The sequence below is a fragment of the Saimiri boliviensis genome, chromosome 6 (assembly GCF_048565385.1).
Source record: "Saimiri boliviensis isolate mSaiBol1 chromosome 6, mSaiBol1.pri, whole genome shotgun sequence".
NCBI lineage: Eukaryota > Metazoa > Chordata > Mammalia > Primates > Cebidae > Saimiri > Saimiri boliviensis.
Window position 1 is genome coordinate 122,734,704 of NC_133454.1, and position 20,400 is coordinate 122,755,103.

Consider the following 20,400-nt stretch of genomic DNA (forward strand, 5'->3'; position numbering starts at 1 on the left):
AATCACCTGAGGTCAGGAGTTTGAGACCAGCTTGGCCAACATAGTAAAACCCTGTCTGTACTAAAAATATAAAAATTAGCCAGGTGTGGTGGTGCGTGCCTATAGTCCTAGCTACTCAGGAAGCTGAGGCAGGAGAATCAATGAATCCAGGAGGCAGAGGTTGCAGTGAGCTGAGATCATGCCACTGCACTCCAACCTGTGTGTCAGAGTAAGATTCTGTGTCAAGAAAAAACAAAAAAGAAAGAAAAAAGAAATCTTGACAGAGCAGCGAGCCTTTTTATTTTATTCTGTATATTTAAAGTATACAACATAATGTTTTGATGTACTTACACTATAGTCAATAATTAAATGACCACTGTATTGTATTCAAGATTTTTGTTAAGAAAATAGATTTTAAGTGCTCTTGCCACAAAAAGTGGTAGCTGATGTGAGATAATGGATATGCTAATTTGAGCAGTAGACTCTGTGTTCTTTATGCTATAATTTTATCCTAACTAAAACAAAAACAAACAAATGAAGAAACATAAGCTCAAATTTGTATCATGGTTAAAATTCTCATGATCAGTCTCCAGTGATGACCCAGGCGGGATGACTTAGAGAAAACATAATTCCTCATCGCACAATTGGTTTCATGTCAGCCTTTTCATAACCCTTTGACTACCACCAAACATGCCAACTATCTTTATGGTTTTCTCGACTAATTATCCCCAAATCTGCCCCCACACCATGTTCTACTCTTTGAAGTGACCCATTGATACATGTCTCCAACATTTTGTGTTCTTCCTGCACCACGTGGCACCTGTCTCACAACGGACAGGAGACAGATCGTCTTACACAGGTTGGGTGTGTGGAACGAGTCACACAGAGGAGGTTCTCTTTGTGTTGCCTCCAGCTTCTCCTTCATTGTGAACCTCAAAACCTTTAACAACAGCAGTGACAACAAACTCTTTGAGTTCTCACAAAATGGTAGACATGGTGGGGAGCACTGGGAACCCACAAAGGACAAGACTGGCGAATTCCCTTTCTGTCTAGTGAAAAATATAGACATTAGAGATTCATTGACAGATGTAAAAGTGGTATGAAAGACAAATTAGGGAGTTGAAGGAATCTGGATAATTATGCCATGACAAGGACATTTTGTACATGAGACTCAAGAGGGCTGTGGGCATTGTAAAGTGTATGTATGTTAAAAAGATTCAGATTGACATGAGGAGTACCTGTAAAGTTATGGTCCAAAGCTTTGTTTACAATAGATGGGCACAAAAGACCTGGCCACTGAGCTTACTTAATAGATGGTATTGCTCGCTCTCGCGTGCTCTCTCTCTCTCTCTCTCTCTCTCTCTCTTTGGCACGGAGTCTTGTTCAGCCACCCAGTCTGGAATGCAATGGTGCCTTCTCAGCTCACTGCAACCTCCACCTCTCAAGTTCAAGAAATTCTCCACCCTCAGCCTCCCAAGTAGCTGGGATTACAGATATGCACCACTACGTCTGGCTAATTATTTTTGTATTTTTAGTAGAGACGGGGTTTTACCATGTTGGCTAGGCTGGTCTCAAACTCCTGACCTCAGGTGATTCACCCATCTCGGCCTTTCAAATTTCTGGGATTACAGGTGTGAGCCACTGCACCTGGCTGCTGGTTGCTCTTTACAGGAAAACTATTTCAGGAAAAGAAGCCAGAAGAGAGTAGCGTGGTTTCAAATGGCAGTGCCACCAGGTCCTCAGGCTTTTGCTGCAGAGTCTTCACACTGCAGTGATCGGGATTGATCTCCAGGTGATTCTTGGCCATCATGTAGCCCATCTTAGCATTGTCCCAAAGTTCCTGGGCTTTCATGATCTACTCCATATTGGCTGTCCAGCAATGGGTGCTGGTCACAATGCAGCGGTGTGAAGACACAAGCCTACTGGAGATTGTCCCCTTATCAATCTTCTTATGTAAGATTTCTTTCATGATCATGGAATATCTTGAATATTCTATGGCCCATGGAATATTTTGAACATATTTATATAAAAATGATTTGTTGAGGGAAAGGATCAAAATGGCAAACTGAAAGTAGCTAGTGTGCACTGCTCTCATGGATAGGAGAGCAAGTGGGTGGTGATACTGACCCTGCAAGTCTATCAACTAGGAATCCACCACAGGATCCATCACGGCAGCAAGGGGACACAGAACAGACAAAAGAGAGGCCGGGCAGTAGCCCGTCTTGGATTGGTGTGGAGCCAGGACAAGTTTCCCACCAAGGGGAAAGGGTGAGTGAGAACCTCTGGAATATTCACACTTTCCACAGGGACCTTTGAAAGCCTGGGAATGGGAAAATCTCCCTGCCCCCTAAAGCCTCAAGACTTTAGTGAAACATCCAGAGGTTTTGCAGAGGCAATGCTCAAGTCTACAGTGACCTCTATAGAGCCTTGGACCCTGGAGCAGTAGAGTACCAGTGCCATAGCCCCAGTAGGCACCACAGCCACAGTGCCCAGGAGTAAGATCGCCCTATCCTCCCATTTCCATACCAGGCTCAGTGCCATAGTGGCCTCACTTCTGCCTGAACTCCAGGCAGGAGCAGCCCCATGTTCCCATGAGAAACATCTGGATGGCAGAGTGAGCTACTCCACCCACTCCTGCTGCTTGCGTGTAATCAGAAAGGCTTCCAGCATAGCAGACTTGCATCTCCTGAACTCTGTGGGTGGTTGCAGTCCTGTGCTCCCCCCAGGAAACATCTGGATGTGGGGTGGGTGACTTCACTGCTTGCTCACAGCCAGACCGGCCATGCTTGCTGGGGCTTGTAGCATAGTGGACCTGCTTCTGCCTGAACTCTGCTGGCAAGAGCAGCCCCGAATTCCCTAGGCAAGCACCCACACAGTGAATTAACTCACTATACCAACCCCTCCTCCTCTTACCTGGGAAGGATACACCATTTGGGGATTCCAACACAGAGGACCCACCTCTGCCTGAACTCTGCCAGTAGGTGCAGCTCTGTGCTTTTATAGGAAGCCCTGGACAGTGGACTGGGCAACTATACCCACCCCATTGCTCTAGCCAAGCAGGACATATCAGCTTAGGCAGGACCCAAGCAGTGAGGAGCCTTCACTCTGAGAACATCTGGGAGAAGAAGGGTGTGACTCCCTCCCCAGGGCTGACCTGAGAAAGGTATGGTCTCTCTGCCAACCACAGCCCCTCTCTGAGGGAGCCCTGTGGACAAGAAAGCTTAACAAAGGAGATGCAGACATGGAGCCTGGGAAGGCCTGGGAATGGGAAAATCCCCTTGTTCCCTAAGGAGCCAGCAAAGGGAGCTGGCTCCTCTAAGACCCAGGAGTAGATCAGGTGAAGGAGTCATCTCTGTCCCCATACCACAGAGCACTTCTGCCAACTGCACCAAAATACAAAAAAAGCTGTCTCAGAGTCTATCTGTCAGCCAACACTCTTAAGTGCCACCAACTGGCTTGCAGCCCAAAATAGAACACCAAAATATTTTGCCAATATATAGCACCTGCAAAACTAACGCAAAATCTAGTCACAAATAAAGATTCTGTACAGAGTCCTGGCCCTCTGAAAACACCTAGAAATGAAGCCAACAAAGCATATATATATATTTAACAATTGAAAAATTAAGTATCTGGGATACGGTAGCTATAATTCTATATGCACATCTGTGGCTGTGTGTGTGTATGTGTGTGTGTGTAAGGTTGTTAAAGCGGTGATATTTTGGAGTGGCAAACGTTTGATGGCAATCTGGTTGTACATTCCTAAGAAAGATAATAGGAACAGCATAGTGGATCTCCACTGTGGAGCAAAGTGTAATGGTTAGAAAAGTGAACTAGAAACACACAGAGGAATCTATGTGTATCTTAAAAATTAAATGGAGTGTCCATAAAAATAATGAGATAACATTTATATGACATGCAAATTAAAAGATATGTAAACCAAACAATGTCATTAATTTTGTAAAATATATATATAAATTTAAAGAAGTATAGGTAGTTAATACTATATATTGATTCCTATGTTATGAAGTAGAAAATGGTATTAAAGCATGAAGGAAAAGAGAAACAGAGTCATAAATACGTTAAGGGAATTCATGGCCAAATTGATGAGGACACTGTCTCATACAATGAGGAGTATGATAATTGGGGTGTGCCTGCTTAATATCCCAAAGAAGGGAAATTTGTATTGTGCTAAATGTAAAGTCTAGTGTTTCATTAATTATTAATTGTTGTGCAATCTGGTTAGATAATCGCCATTGCTTTCCTTTTTTTCTGAATATAAGGAAGACCTACATTTTCTAGTCTCATATGCATTGCTTAACAGGAATATGTTCTAAGAAATGCATTGTTAGGCAAATTTTTGTTGTATGAATGTAATAGAGTATACTTACACAAACCCAGATGGTATAGCCTACTACACATCTAAGCTAAATGGTATAGTATATTGCTCCTAGGTTATAGACATGTATAGCATGCTAGTGTGCTGAATACTATAGGCTGTTGAAATACAATGGCATTTGTTTATCTACACATATATAAATATAGAAAAGGTACAGTAAAAATATGGTATTATAAAAATTAGTGTTCATTATATATCAAAATTACTTCACAATAAAAACACTCAGAAAGCTATAAATATAAGGAAACATCTCAACCATTATTAAGGGCATCTAAAAATAATACCACATTTAACATCACATACAATAGTGAAAGCTTCAATTCTAACCTAAGATTAGAGAACAAGGTCAGGGTATCAGGTCTCACTACTTAAAATTAACCTTGTACCAAAAGTCCTGGCTGCTTTTAGAAAAAAAAAAAAACAGAGGCAAAAGATACTATTGTGGAAAAGAAGACTTTTTTTTTTTTTTTTTTTTTTTTTTACAATTTAAGTCTCTCTTATGATATGCAAATCATACCTGAATAACATTAGTTTTTTTTTAAATGCTTTTTTTATATTGTCTTTTAGGTTTGGGGGTACACATGAAGAACATGCAAGATCGTTGCATAGGTACACACATGGCAGTGTGATTTGCTGCCTTCCTCCCCTTCACCTATATCTGGCATTTCTCCCCATGCTATCTCTCCCCACTTCCCCACCCCTCATCCCTCCCCCATTTCCCCCAAACAGACCCCAGTGTGTAGTGCTCCCCTCCCTGTGTCCATGTGTTCTCATTGTTCAACACCCGCCTATGAGTGAGAACATGCGGTGTTTGATTTTCTGCTCTTGTGTCAGTTTATGCAATAATTCTTAAGTGTTAATAGTGGCACTGACATAACAACCAAAAAGTGTAACTAGCCCAAGTGTCCATCAACCACGAAAGGACAAGCAAAAATGTACATATTATATCCATACAATGGAAAAATAATCTAGCCATGAAAAGGATAGAAGGACTGATATATGCTACAGTATAGATGAAAGTTGGAAACATTATGTTAAATGAGTGAAGCCAGATACAAAGAGTCAAGTATTTTATTATTCAATTTGTAAATCAAATGTCCACAATAGGCAAATCTATAGAAACAGAAAGTGAATTAGTAGTTGCTAAGTGCAATGTGTGAATAAAAGTGGAGAGTTACTGCTGATGAGTATGGTTTCCCACGTGGTGATTAAAATGTTCTGTAATGATATAGTGGTGATTCTACTTTAAAAGAATAAATTGTATGATAAATGAATTATACTTCAAGGAGGTTTAAATTTAATAGAACTTTTAGTCCGAATCAAGGTGACATTTTCTACCATGTTTTGTCTCGAATTCTTGCATAGCACATAGTGCATCTCACATCATATTTATAATATCGGAATGCAATTATTTATGTACTCTCTCTTATTCACTAAACTATAAGATCCTTGAACTTGTCACATACATTATTTCAGGAACTAACAAGAGAAAAGGTCTTCACAAATACTATCTGAAAAAAAATCAATAAGCCAGTAAAAGTAAACCTCCATATGAACTTACCACTAGCTTACTTCTCTTCTTTTCATCACCATCTATTCTGTCCACATTTCAAGCAACATATTTCTAGGGTGAATTTGTGGTATGATTTGACACGAAGCAGAACATCAGTCACCAATATGAAAGGATTGCACCGTAGTACCCCTACTTTATTTTTACTTGGATTTTCTAGATTAACTCTTAATCAAAAATTGGTACTTAACAAGGAAACACTTCCTTTCTATTGTTTTCAGAGAAGTAAGAAAGCACTTCAGTTTTGAGTCTCCAAAAGCATGCTTCCTGGAGTGACCGCATACCACATAGCAGGTTTATTTTAGTTTGTTTACAGCAAATGTGCAGACCAAAGTCCGTTGCTAACTTTGGGAGCTACTAAAGACATGAAAAAGTAGAACTTTAAACACATTGCACTATAAATGATTGGGAGTATCTGAGCATATTATTTCTTACATGACTTTAAAGAAAATGGATGCCTATCTGACCCCAAAATGACTTGAAGAAACTGTTTCCATGGCCCTGCTGCAGACCAGAGGTATGGTCCATTAAGAAGAGAGTGGAGTCAGGACCAACACACACTTAGTGTGACTTAGGGAAAGAAAACATTTTACCCCTTTGAACCTCTCTGGATATAGTCATTTTGCCTCCACTTGGGGATCACCTGTTCAGCCTCAATGGCCTTTCAGGACCTCCTGAGTCAAGCCGGTGACCTGTGGAGATTCCAGATCGTTCAGGCTGTTTTTCTCTCAATCTTCACTATTTTTGCATACCCTCATTTTGTGCTGGATAACTTCACTGCATTCACACCTGGTCATCGCTGCTGGGTCCACATCCTGGACAATGATACTGTCTCTGACAACGACACCAGGACCCTCAGTCAGGATGCCCTCTTGAGAAGCTCCATCCCACTGGACTCAAACATGAGGCCAGAGAAGTGTCGTCGCTTTGTTCATACCCAGTGGCATCTCCTTCACCTGAATGGGACCTTCCCCAATGCAAGTGACCCAGACACAGAGCCCTGTGTGGATGGCTGGGTGTACGACAGAAGCACCTTTTCTTCCACCATCGTGACTGAGGTAAGAGGCTCTGTTTTCCTCTCATGAGAACATGACCTGGGTGTTTAGAAAAACACAAGTAATAATCATGCTTCCAGCCTTTAGTCACATGTAGGTGTTTAGTCTTTATTCTTTCAGCAAATATTATTTGCTTCTTTATTAAATGTCTGACACCTACACATTTTGAGTAATGAATTCAAAAGTAGAATGCATCCTGCTATTATAATGCTTTAAGTTATGGGAAGACCAAAGTTTAAACAAGCATTTGTATGTAATAAGTTAAAATGTTCTGCTAGGTCAGTAATGCTCAGCCTGTCATTGGAAATTAGAAATATCTGGAAAATTGAGGAAAACCCCCATGCCCAGAGTATACCCTAAAACAATCATATCAGAAAGTCTAAGGGGGAAATCTAGCTATCTAAAAGTTTTTAAAGGTCCTTAAGTGATTGCACTGTGTGGTCAAGTTTAAGAACCAGTTCAGTATGAAATTAAAACCTACAGGTTTAGGAAAGTCTTCCGAGAGAAAGTTACATTTAAGTTGAGACCTGAATAATAAAGGTCAGGTAATGCTGAAAAAGGAATCTGGAGAGGAAGTTAGAGACTTATAAGGAAACTTGCAGATCATGCTAAGAAGTTTTGATCAGGTTACACTGAGGGGTAATAAGCATTGATGTGCTGGATTCCTTCTCTTCCAGTGGGATCTGGTATGTGACTCTCAATCACTGACTTCAGTAGCTAAATTTGTATTCATGGCTGGAACGATGGTGGGAGCCATCCTAGGTGGTCATTTATCAGACAGGTGAGTGCAAATGGATCACAGCTCTTTAAGGGCATTTTTATCAACTTATGAAACATTGTTTCATCTGGAATTACTTACCGCAAATTACACTGTCCTGAGGTTGCCTTGATCCCCAAACAGAAAAGTAAAGTTTTAATCAGTGTTGTGAGTGCTATTTTTAAAATTTTCTGTGTGCAGGACACAGAAATGATATCTCCATGTGAACTGGGGGTGTTTCAGGACATGGTTTAGAGAGAAGGTACCACAACATGTGGTTTAGAAACATGAGCGAGTTAACTAAGGGAAGGTGTTAACTAAGGAAGATGTTAATTAAGGAGAGTTAACTAAGGAAGATGTTTCATCATATGGGAATCAGCCTTGGCCAAGAATACCAGGTCCAGTTCCATCTGGACACTGTGAGCTGATGGCTTGTGCCCAGAGCACAGTTGTCACATCGTTCCAAGTATAATGAGCATGCATTCCTCTAAAACCTCTGGGGTATATCTGAAGGTGTCATTGGTGGTGTGTTGAAAAATCATGTGTGGAAACTTGATTATTGTCTTTGCAAAAACAGCTTTTTAGAACCAGATAAGGTAAGTAATCCAAGGATAATACTCTCACAGTCTGTGGTGTGATCAGTTGGGGTATTCACCTTGCTGTATGTCTTCTGACATGGCAGAGAACAATTACCATCACCCAACCATGTCTCCCCTGATGGTGATGAGGGACTTGAAGTGCCCCTTGCCCTCCACCAGCACCATGTCTTCTGGTATCTCACCTGAAAATGTGAACCATGAATGTATGACAGGAAATGTAACACAGAATGAGCTGAAAGTCAGAGGGTTAATTTCCAACAGTTAGTAACCCAGTCCTTTGTGACACTGTCCTGGGAAAATGCAGATAGGCCAATTTTAGTGGATCACAGGGTGGTACAAGAAAGGATAGGGAATGCCAGGCAGGAGATGACAGTGGAGAATCAGCTGAAAATGAAAGGCAAGATCATCTAAGGATTTTGTGATTTCTCACAAACCTAAGAGGAAATAGTGCATGATTATATGCAGAGAAGGCTATGATCAAACTGATTGTTTTGAAATAACTCACTCAACTCTTTATGATATCAAAAAATCAGAAATAATCTATAATCTCATTAAAAATAGGTTAATAAATAAGCAGATATTTACATAATGTATTTTTACAGCAAAGGGAATGAATAGACCACTGTCTGCAATCAGATAATTTAATATCAAAACCATTTGGTTAGGTACCACAAGAACAACAAAAAGATTACACACCATAGTGTTCCCCCAATGTAAAAGTCAAAAACAAGGAACTAAGTTATGATATTTGGAGTCAGAACTAAGAGAGAAATCTAATTTCCTTTAGATTTCTATTGGGATTCCATTAAATCTGAACAACAGTTTGGGTAAGGTTGACATTTTTAAATATTGAATTTTCTGATCTATAAATATAGCATTGCTCTTCATTAAGGTAGATTTTTGTTTAATTTCCCTTGGCAATGTTTTGTAGTTTATAGAAAAAGTCATGCAGTTTTTATTAAATTTATTTCTCATTTATATGTAAAGATAATTTACATGTAAATTATATACATAGATGTAAAGATAATTACATTTTCCATAGTAAACTTACATCCTGCCAACTTGATAAACTTGTTAGTTCTAGTAGCAATTTGTGGATTCCTTAAAATTTCCCAACTTGATCATATCATCTGCAGGGTGGGATAGTTTAAATCCTTAATTTTCTGTTTTTTCCTTTTAATCTCTTTCCAGCAGTGGCTAAAACCTTTGACACTGATACAATGCCAATGACATTGGTGAGAGCTGAAATCTTGCCTCACCACAGGCTAAAATGCTCAAGTTGGCTACAGAGTGGATTCCTTTCCCAGAAAACAGTAAAACACTGAATTCCTTTTTTTTTTTTAGCCCTTCCCTGCAACACTTCAGCAACTTTGATGTACTGCTCTATCGATGTTCCTTTCACATCAGTTTAGTCATAGCCTGCACTGTCCTAGACTTCTACATCTAGATTTAGATGCTTTATAGGCTATGCATTGCTCAGACTCTCTGCTGTGCTAAAGTATATAAAACACACATTGTGTTATTAGTATATTGCATGTTAGTATAAGAGACTTCTGATGTGTTAAAATGTCCAGTATTCCACCCTGTCTTATGTGGTGTCAATTGGTGTCAAAAATATACAGCTAAAAGATTGGAAAATAAGCTTTGATCTACTCGGTATCTGTTTAGAAACAGGGAACCTTGTGTCTGAGATCTACCATTGATTGGCTATTGAGTTTTTAAGGTTTCAAACGCAAAGTTTCACTTGTTAAATATCTTTCATGTTTCAAAGTGTGCCTTCTTTTTGCTAAGTTTTCCCCACTTGTTGTTGTTCCCATTATCTGGCCTGTCTCTGTTTCTCAGGTTTGGGAGAAAGTTAGTTCTCAGATGGTGTTACCTCCAGCTCGCCATTGTTGGCATTTGTTCAGCCTTGGCTCCCAGCTTCCTCATTTACTGCTCACTACGCTTCTTATCTGGGACTGCTACAACAACCCTCCTTACAAACACTATTATGTTAAGTAAGTAAACACTTGGGATCCACATTTCCCAAACTGTGACTTTGAAACTGAAATCTCACCTTTGAAGCCAAAGCCTTATTTGTTTCTTCTTTCAGTAGTCGAGTGGGCAACATACAGATTCCAGGCCATGGGAATTCCATTGGCAATGTGTGCTTCTAGTATTGCATTTATGACCCTGGCAGGCCTGGCTTTTGCCATTCGAGACTGGCACATCCTCCAGCTGGTACTGTCTCTACCATACTTCGTGATCTTTCTGACCTCAAGGTATGAGTTGGTTTCTTCTTTTGTCTTAATGAGATCCTGGAATGAGAATGTACATGGAACTAGGACACTTGGATTTTGTTTGTTTTTTGTGTAAACCTGAAAGCACATCCTCTCATAATCTGTGCTTAATGGACAATTCAAGAAGCAGAACACACGGAGTTTCCTGATAAAACTGAGGACAATCAATGAAATTTCATAACGTAGCCAACAAATATTTCTCTAACATTGTATCTCAAATATTGTAAGAGACATAATTTACTCAAAATTATTTATTGTTTATATGAAATTTCATTCACCTGAGGGTTCTGTATCTTATTTAAATGAATAAAATGTAGGAAGTTCCATTAAATTCAAATTTTAGGTAAGGGATGAATAATTTTTAATATAACTATGTCCAAAATATTGCATGAGACATATTTATACTAAAAAATTTTACTGCTTAATAGAAATTCAAATGTATCCATGCCACTGTGTTTTTGTTTGCTAAAACCAGCAACCCATGAGATGAGGAATAACAATGAATAATTGCCTGGGAGTTCTTAGTATCCCTGGTTATCCTCACCTTAACAAGTATTACTGAAACAGAATTATTACAAAAATGTTTTCACCAGGAAAGGAAAACATTTGAGAAGATACCTTCCATGGTATCCTATGTTTGTATGCATATCCCTGGAAAAAAACATGTGTTGGAGAAGTTTGGGATTTTTTTTCTTAATTATTGTAGGTGATATTGGATTTTAAAAAAGGGGGCAGCAAATCTACTTTCATAACTATCTGAAGAAAGAACTGCATAGTTTCTCCAAATTATTGACAAAATGAATAATTTACCTCATTTGTCAGTGTTTCTTCTTCCTTTATTAGCTTTGCAAACACTTCTAGATGGTTAACTATACTGCTCCCCTTAAAAAGGCCAGTTCAGTGAAAGACACCTATTTGGTCTTCCCCTTTGAGAGATGATTACAGATTTAACACAGAGAGAAGATTTCAGATAGAAAAGTAAGCAAACTCCCCGTCAGACTCACCCATTCATTTATCTTATCTCCATAACAACCCTACAAGGCAATATTCTCCCCATTACATAGATGAGAATGCTGAAGAAGATTTAAGTATGTAATTTGTTAATATATCCAGATTTGATCACAGATGATATGACCAGGAGTGATTCTAGTTGTATGAGGCCTTAAGCGTGCATAAATTATTTTAGGGACTTTATCTAGGAAAAAGAACACATTACAAATAGACATGTTATGACCTCACTAGGACCTTAGCAGGCATCTATCTGTACAAGTGATGGTCATTCATGCTGCAGAGTAAGGAGCTCCGTGATAAATTTGCTGAGTAAGAAGGGAGCCAGTATGACTCCAAGTCTGCATTCCCAACAGTGAATGTGTACTGCATGGAGGAGTCATCTCACATTTTTCCAAGAGAATGCGAGTTTACATTTTCTAGTAAAACCAAACAAGTGGTGGATATTAGCTTGGAGGGAACAGACATCTTAATAAAAGTAATGTAAGAACTGACCAAGTGAAAGTCGACTACACCTCTGTTCTTTTCCTTGATCAGATGGCTGCTAGAGTCTGCTCGATGGCTCATTATCAACAACAAACCAGAGGAAGGCTTAAAGGCACTTAGAAAGGCTGCACACAGGAATGGAATGAAGAATGCCAGAGACATCCTAACCTTGGAGGTGAGCTGGATAGGAGCGAGATATGGGATGTAGGGAAGACATAACTTGTCATCAATACTTACCAGTGTCCATAAGGTGAAAAAAGGAGAGAAACACAGATAAGGTTATGGGCTGTCTCATCTCACTATCATTTTTAATGGATTTCAACATTGTTTGGGTTAAAGGAGAATATGATGTTACTGAAAGGATGGGGCACAGATATTACACTCAACAGAGGCAAAGGCACAAAGTATTAACAATTGAAAAGATTTTGCATTAAACTCATTCTAACTGTGTAATAGGAAGTCACCAAAACTAGTTTATTCCTTCTCATTTATTATTCTGTGGGTCTCTTTCAGGGTAGTAAAGACAGAGGAAGGACTAGTGAGCAAACAGAATAGAACATAAGAGGTTCACTTATTTGTTCATTCAATCATACATTCTTCCATTCATGCTCTATTCAGTGAGGGCCTACCTATGCCAGATTCCTTTCTTCCTTGGAAATGTTACAGTGCCCACATCAATCTAAATCCCTATTTGTCTGGAGTTTCATTATACTTACTTAATTACAACTATAAGTTCTTAAAGCATGACTAAGTAGAAATGCCTGTGGAAGTCTTCCTCATTTCAATCCACACAGATCTTAAAGAAAAATATTGCCATGGACCTTTAAGTTAAATATTATCCATGTTATGCACATATATAAAGTATTAATTTTAAAATGTAGTATATACAAATGGTACTAGATCATGAATAACAGAATAAGTCAAGGTAACAGCGTGAATGAAACTTTTGCTAGGACAGAGAAAATTAATGGACAGATTTAAATCCAAATATTGGAAATCATACAGGAATGGAAAAAATGCTACTGGGGACAATAAAAATACATCTTCTCTCATTTTATTGAAAACAAGAGGATTAAGAGCAAGCCTGTTAATATCCTCACATATGAATATTAACCTTAAATGTAAAACATCATACTTAAAAAACACAGAGTGGCAAGTTGGGTTAAAAGAAAACACACACCCAATTGTATACTGACTTACAGAGACTCATCTCACATGCAGTGACACCTATAGGCTCAAAGTGAAAAGATAAAGAAAAATCTAACAAACAAATGGAAAACAAAAAAAGAGCAAGCATTGCTATTCTGATTTCAGATAAAACAGACTTTAAACCAACAGTGATTTAAAAAGACAAAAGGAGAATTATATCATGGTCCAGGGTTCAACAAGAAGATTTAACTATCTTAAATATATATGCACCCAACACTGGAACACTGAGATTCATACAATGAGTTCTTAGAAATCTACAGAGACTTAGATAAATCACACAACGATAGTGGGAGAACTCAACACCCCACTGGCTGTGTTAGATAGATTACAGACACAGAAAACTAACATAGATGTTCAAGAACTAAACTCAACACTTGGCCAAATGGACCTGTAATCAGGTTTTTTTCTTGGATGCCGGTGGTTGTTTTGGGTTCTTGACCTCCAACCTCTTAAAGAATAAGCAGTTGGGCCCCTTCAGCTGCCCTGTATGCTCCTAAAGTGAATATCAGACCCCAAAAATGTTGCAGAAAGGTGATTTTATTTGGGTAGAGAAAAGAGAAGGAAAGGAGAAGAGAAGAAAGGCTTCCACGAAGAGTGTGGAAGAGGATTCCAGAGGGGAAATCCAGCCAGGTGTGTGGGCATGGACATTTATCCTGGGAGGAATCCCCATCTTCTCCAAGACCCTGGGGCCACTGAAAGGAGTTTCTTAGAACTTCTGCTGGAGTGATTGACTTTTTTTTTTTTTTTTTTTTTTTTTTTGAGAGGGAGTTTCACTCTTGTTACCCAGGCTGGAGTGCAATGGCGCGATCTCGGCTCACCGCAACCTCTGCCTCCTAGGTTCAAGCAATTCTCCTTCCTCAGCCTCCTGAGTAGCTGGGACTACAGGTGTGTGCCACCATGCCCAGCTAATTTTTGTATTTTTAGTAGAGACAGAGTTTCACCATGTTGACCAGGATGGTCTCGATCTCTTGACCTCTTAATCCACCCACCACGGCCTCCCAAAGTGCTGGGATTATAGGTGGAGTGATTGACTTTTAGTTTCTTTCTGCACTCTCGAAATTCAAAAATAAGGCCGTTGAATCTCCTGGATGGAGAGAGATGGGAGGACGGCATGGTGCCAGGGAAATTCTTGCCCTTAAAGCTATGCCCCCTCATGGACCTGGAAAAAGAACACATTCCCTCAGACCTAATAGATATCTACAGAACACTCCACCCAACAACAGTAGAATATATAATCTTCTTATCTGCACATGGCACATACTCTCAAATCGACCACACATCAGCCATAAAACAATCTGCAGAAAAAAAAAATTAAATCAACCACACTCTTGGACCACAACACAATAAAAAGAGAGATCGTGAAGAAGACCTCCCCAAACCATAAAATTACATGGAAATTAAACAACCTGTTCCTGAATGACTTCTGGGTAAAGAAATTAAGACAGAAATCAAGAAAATCTTTCAAGCTAATGAAAACAAAGATATAACACACTAGACTCTCTGGGACACAGCTAAACACGTTAAGAAGAAAACTTATAGCACTAAATCCGCACATCACAAAGTTCAATGGAGCTCAAATTAACAATCTAACCTCAAACCTATTGGAACTAGAAAAACAAGCACAAACAAAACTCAAGCTAGCAGAAGAGAAGAAGTAACCAAATCCAAGCTGAACTGAGTGAAATTGAGGTGTAAAAAGAAAAACACACACAAACTATCAACAAAACCAAAGATTGGTAATTTCAAAGGACACATTAGATGGATAGACTTTATTAGATAAACCAATAAAGAAGAAAAGAGAGAAGATTCAAATAAATGCAATTAGGAATGATAAAGGTGGCATTACCACCACCGACACATAAATACAAAAAACACTCAGAGACTATTACAAACAGCTCTATGAACACAAACTAGAAAACCTGGAAGAAATAGATAAATTCTTGTAAACATTCAAATACCCAAGATTGAATCAGAAAGAAATTAAAATCCTGTATAAACCAATAATGAGTTTCAAAACTGAATCAGTAATAAAAAGCCAACCAACCAGAAAAATCCCTGGGCCACAAGGATTCACCACTAAATTCAACCAGACATATAAAGAAGAGCTTGTACCAATCCTACTGAAATTATTCCAGAAAACTGAGGCAGAGGGACTCCTAACTCATTCTATGAGACTAGATTTATTCTGATACCAAAATCTAGCAGGGAAAAAACAAACAAACAAAAACAAGACTAAAAACAGAGAACACATGATCATCCCAATAGACAAAGAAAAGGCTTTTAATAAAATTCAGCATCGTTCATGTTACAAACCCCCAACAAACTAGGCACCAAAGGAGTGTACCTCAAAATAATAAGAGCTATGTATGACAAACTATCTCTCTTTACATACAATATGATCTTATACATACTCATCCCTGTAGTTGTAGCCCAAAAGCTCTTTGATCTGGTAAACAATTTTAGCAAAGTTTCAGGATACAAAATCAATGTACAAAAAATCAGTAGCATTTCTATACACTGACATCATTAAAGCTGAGAGCCAAATCAAGAATGTAATCTCATTCACAATAAACACAAAATAATAAAATACCTAAGAATACAGCTAGCTGGGGAGGTAAGAGTTCTACAGTAAGAATTGCAAAGCAATGATAAAAGAAAGCAGAGATGACCACAAACAAATGGAAATGCATTCCATGCTCATGGATAGGAAGAATCAATATTGTTTAAATGGCCATACACCAAAAGCAATTTACAGATTGAATACTATTCCTATCAAACTACCAAAGACACTTTCCACAGAATTATAGAAAACTATTTTAAAATTCATATGGAACCCAAAAAAGAGTTGAAATAACCAAAGCAAAATGAACAAAGCTGTAGGTATCACACTATCTGACTTTAAACCATACTACAAGAACACAGTAACCAAAATATCACGGCATTGGTACAAAGAGACACATAGGCCAATAGGACAGGTTAAAGCACTGAGAAATAATGCCATACCTCTACAACCGTCTGTTCATCAATGAAGTTGACAAAAACAAGCAATGGGGAAAGGATTCCCTATTCAGTCAATGGCGTGATAACTGACTATCCATCTGCAGAAGATTGAAACTGAACACTTTCCCTTCACCATATACAAATCTCAAGTCAAGATAGATTAAAGACTTAAATGTAAGATCTAAAACTGGAAAAATCCTAGAAGGAAACATAGAAGATATCATTCTGGAAAAAGGCCCTTACAAAGGTTTCATGACAAAGACTCCAAAAGCAATTGCCACAGAAAAAAAAGTTAACAAATGGGACCAAATAAACTAAGGAGCTTTTGCACAGAAGTTAATAATTCTGTAGGTTGTCTGTTTACACTCTTCATTATTCACTCTGTTAAATAATGAAGAGTGTAAACAGACAACCTATAGAATGGGAGAAAATATTTGCAAACTGTGCATCCAACAAAGGCCTAATACAAAATTTATAAGGAACTTGAACAAATTAAAAAAGAACACACACTTCATAAACAATAGCCAAAGGACATAAACAAACAGTTGTGGGGTTTTTTGTTTTGTTTTGTTTTGTTTTTGAAACGGAGTCTCGTTCTGTCACCCAGGCTGGAATACAGTGGCACAGTCTTGGCTCACTGCAGCCTCCACCTACAGGTTTCAAGCGATTCTCCTGCCTTAGCCTTCTGAGGAGCTGGGATTACAGGTTTGTGCCATCATGCCTGGCTAATTTTTGTATTTTTAGTAGAGACAGGGTTTCACCATGTTGACCAGGCTGGTCTTGAACTCCTGACCTCAAGTGATCTACCCACCTCGGCCTCCCAAAGTACTGGGATTACAGGCATAAACCATTGTGCCTGGCCAAACAAACACTTTTCAAAAGCAGACATACATATAGCCAACAAACATATGAAAAAAAATGCTCAACATCACTAATCATTAGAAAAATCAATCAAAACCGCAGTAAGATACAATCTCACACCTGTCAGAATAGCCATTATTTAAAAGTCAAAAAATAGCAGATGCTGGTGAGACTGCAGGGGAAAAAAAAAGAAACACTTAAAAACTCTTGTTGGAAATGTATATCTGTAAATCAGCTCAGACACTGTGAAAAGCAGTGTCTGAAATTAAAGATTTCTCAAATAACTCAAAACAAAACTACCATTTGACCCAGCAATCTATTACTAGGTATGTACCCTCCAAAATATAAATCTTTCTATTATAAAGGCACATGCACATGTAGGTTCATCACAGTACTTTTCACAATAACAAAGACATGGAATCAACCTAAATGCCCATCAACAGTGGACTGGATAAAGGATATGCGATGCATAAACATCATGGAATACTAAGAAGCCATTAAAGGAGATCCTGTCCTTTGCAGCAACATGGCTAGAGATGGAGTTCATTATCCTAAGCCGATTAATGCAGGAAAGAAAACCCAAATACCACATGTTCTCACTTATATGTAGGAACTAAACATTGGTCCAAATGGAGCTTTGTATAGATACAAAGAAGAGAACAATAGACACCAGAGCCTACCTGAGGTGGAGGATGGAAGGGGGTATGGAGATGAGGATCAAAAAACTACCCATTGGGTACTGTGCTTATTAACTTGGTGATGAAATAATCTATACACCAAACCCCCATAACACATAATTTACCCATGTAACAAACCTGTACCTGTGTCCCCAAACTAAAAGTTGGAAAGTAAAAAAAAATAATAATAAAAGAGCTTTGGAACAAAAAAAAGAACAATGCATTATTAAACTAAATGGCAACTGATGGTCCCCTCAGTTCCCCGGGGGAAAAAGAGAGCATTGCTTATAAGGTGCAGTTGAAATTTGGTGTGAAAAATTGATTTTATACATGATTAGGTACCTAATGTCACCTAAATTTGGATTTATTATTTTGTAACTATTATTCATAAATGTCTAGTCTTAGTCCTGTTTTAATCTCCATCTCATAGGTTTCCTAATACACCTGCTCTAGACATGCGTCTAGCCTAAAGCTGCTCCACATTATATCAATATCAATTCATTAATTACTACAGTCTTATGGGTCTGGGAGCCCAGCGAATAATATACATCTCCTCTGCCCTGATTACATATAACTCAGAGATATTTAAAGTGTTTAGAAACATGAAGCTCAAAAATTTCAGTTTTTTTTTACTACTGTGAAAAGTGGAATAAAGGATGTGACTTTCAACATCTACCATCAACAGAATTTGTAACACTTCATTCCATAATTGAACATACCTGTCACAGATTTTTTTAAAGGTACAAAACCTGACCTGATAAATATAGTGTGTAGCCCAGAAAGCAGACCTGAATGTGATCTCCTTCTAATGTGCATTCTCCCACACTCACCAATCAAATGACTCAGTTCTTTATGGGTAGCTGATGGTACGTACAGAAGGGCCAGGATTGTCTCTTTTGAAGGTTATTCCTCATGGAAGTATGAGATTAGGGAGAAAGCAGCCTCTCCTTCCCCAACCGTCAGTATTTCTGAGCTGAGAACCAAAATGAGTTCTCTCAAGAAATTTTTCTCCTTTCTGAGGCAAGCTGTTTTTGACCAAGGGCAGTGAGCAGAGAACCAATGTTCACATCTTTGGGTGCCATATGGTCCAAATGGAGCTTTCGGCTATAATCCAATTTGGCCTTCATTTAAAGTGTAATCTTTATTTGGTCTCCATCATGGTCTGAATCTCTAACATACATATCCTTTTCAATGCTCTGCAGCCACTTGGATGTCTCATCTGAAATATCCTTGGTACATGATTTCCTGGAGGCTGCTTTAACTTCCTAATTCAACTTACATCTCATTTTTACATATATCGTTGCATTTTAAGATTTATATTTTCAAACAGACAAAAAGTCATGTTATTTCTCATTTGTGGGTTGACCAGTGCCCCTACAGTGCCTACTATTTTGTGACAACTGTCCAGTTTATTGTTTCTGCTGTTGTTGAAGATTTTGAAATCCACCATGAAGGAAGAACTGGAGGCAGCACAAAAAAAACCTTCTCTGTGTGAATTGCTCCACATGCCTAACGTACGTAAAATGATCTTCCTCCTGTCCTTTACAAGGTAAGCTTCATGCAGTGTTTGAGGGAAAGTTAAAATATTGGAGACATGAGTTGCGTTCTCATTTCAAGTAGTACAGCATGTTAAGGAAACACATTTGCACATAAAAGATGAGAAAGCCATAAAGATAATTGCTATGTTTGAATGCAGTAAAGGAGTTCTGAACAGACTGACACGGAATTAATGATACAATTGTTTTTTGTCTATCACAACACCCTATCAGGCTCATCACTGGAGACTGATCCTGAGAACTTCAATTATAGTATACGCTTTGGCTTGAAGTTTCTTAATGTGTTTGTTTCCATTTTTAATGAGGTAAATTACAAAAAGAATTTTGTACACAAATATATATAACTCAATGAGTGTTTCCATATTTTGATAGGTAATTTAGATCAAGGTGCATAAAAACCTCTAAAGCACTAGGTCATGATCACAAACACAGAAAAAATCATAAATAGGAAGTCCTACCTGTTAATCCCCCACAGAAACATTGATTTAACAATGATTGTATCCAAACACCCCTATGAGATTTCCAAAATAGAGGTAAGATGTTGTAAAATCATAGATGAGCAGAAAACCAAGAACAGTTGCACTGAAATGGGTAAAAAGAGTAATTTCACCTTACCCATGACAACCCCTTTCCAAAGTTAGGGTTCAACTCAGTGCCAAGAGAGAATACCCTGGCCTATGACTGCTCCCTCACAGAAAAGAAAGGAGTGGAACATCCACACATATCTGGGCCTTTTGACAGACTGTATGAGGAAGTGGTATTTGTCTCACCTCACTCAAAGCACATATGGAACTGGCATATTTGGATATTTGAGTCACTGAATAAAAGGTGAGTACAAAGAAAAAATGTGACTGGTACAGCTCAGTGCAGTAAAAAATAAGATGGACAATTTTAGATATCTCCCTTAGGAGGGAGGGAAGGGAGTGCAATGTGTGTCCAACATTCTAATTTTTCAGGGAGATGCCCAA

At 38.5% G+C, this 20,400-nt stretch overlaps 1 protein-coding gene across 2 annotated transcripts in view; it reads left to right on the forward strand.

The window, feature by feature from the left end:
* The first annotated feature begins 6,259 nt into the window (after positions 1–6,259).
* The window catches only part of LOC101037197 (organic anion transporter 7), a 33,431-nt gene continuing 19,290 nt past the window's right edge, over positions 6,260–20,400 (forward strand). The window contains exons 1-6 of one of the 2 annotated variants that reach the window (XM_039471397.2): positions 6,260–7,003; positions 7,678–7,781; positions 10,199–10,353; positions 10,452–10,617; positions 12,181–12,304; positions 19,310–19,425. In XM_039471397.2, coding sequence (XP_039327331.1) covers positions 6,602–7,003; positions 7,678–7,781; positions 10,199–10,353; positions 10,452–10,617; positions 12,181–12,304; positions 19,310–19,425 — 1,067 coding nt within the window. In that variant the 5' untranslated portion in view covers positions 6,260–6,601. Of the gene's footprint in view, positions 7,004–7,677; positions 7,782–10,198; positions 10,354–10,448; positions 10,618–12,180; positions 12,305–19,309; positions 19,426–20,400 lie in introns of both variants that reach the window. The other variant, XM_003920484.4, reaches the window with a different exon arrangement.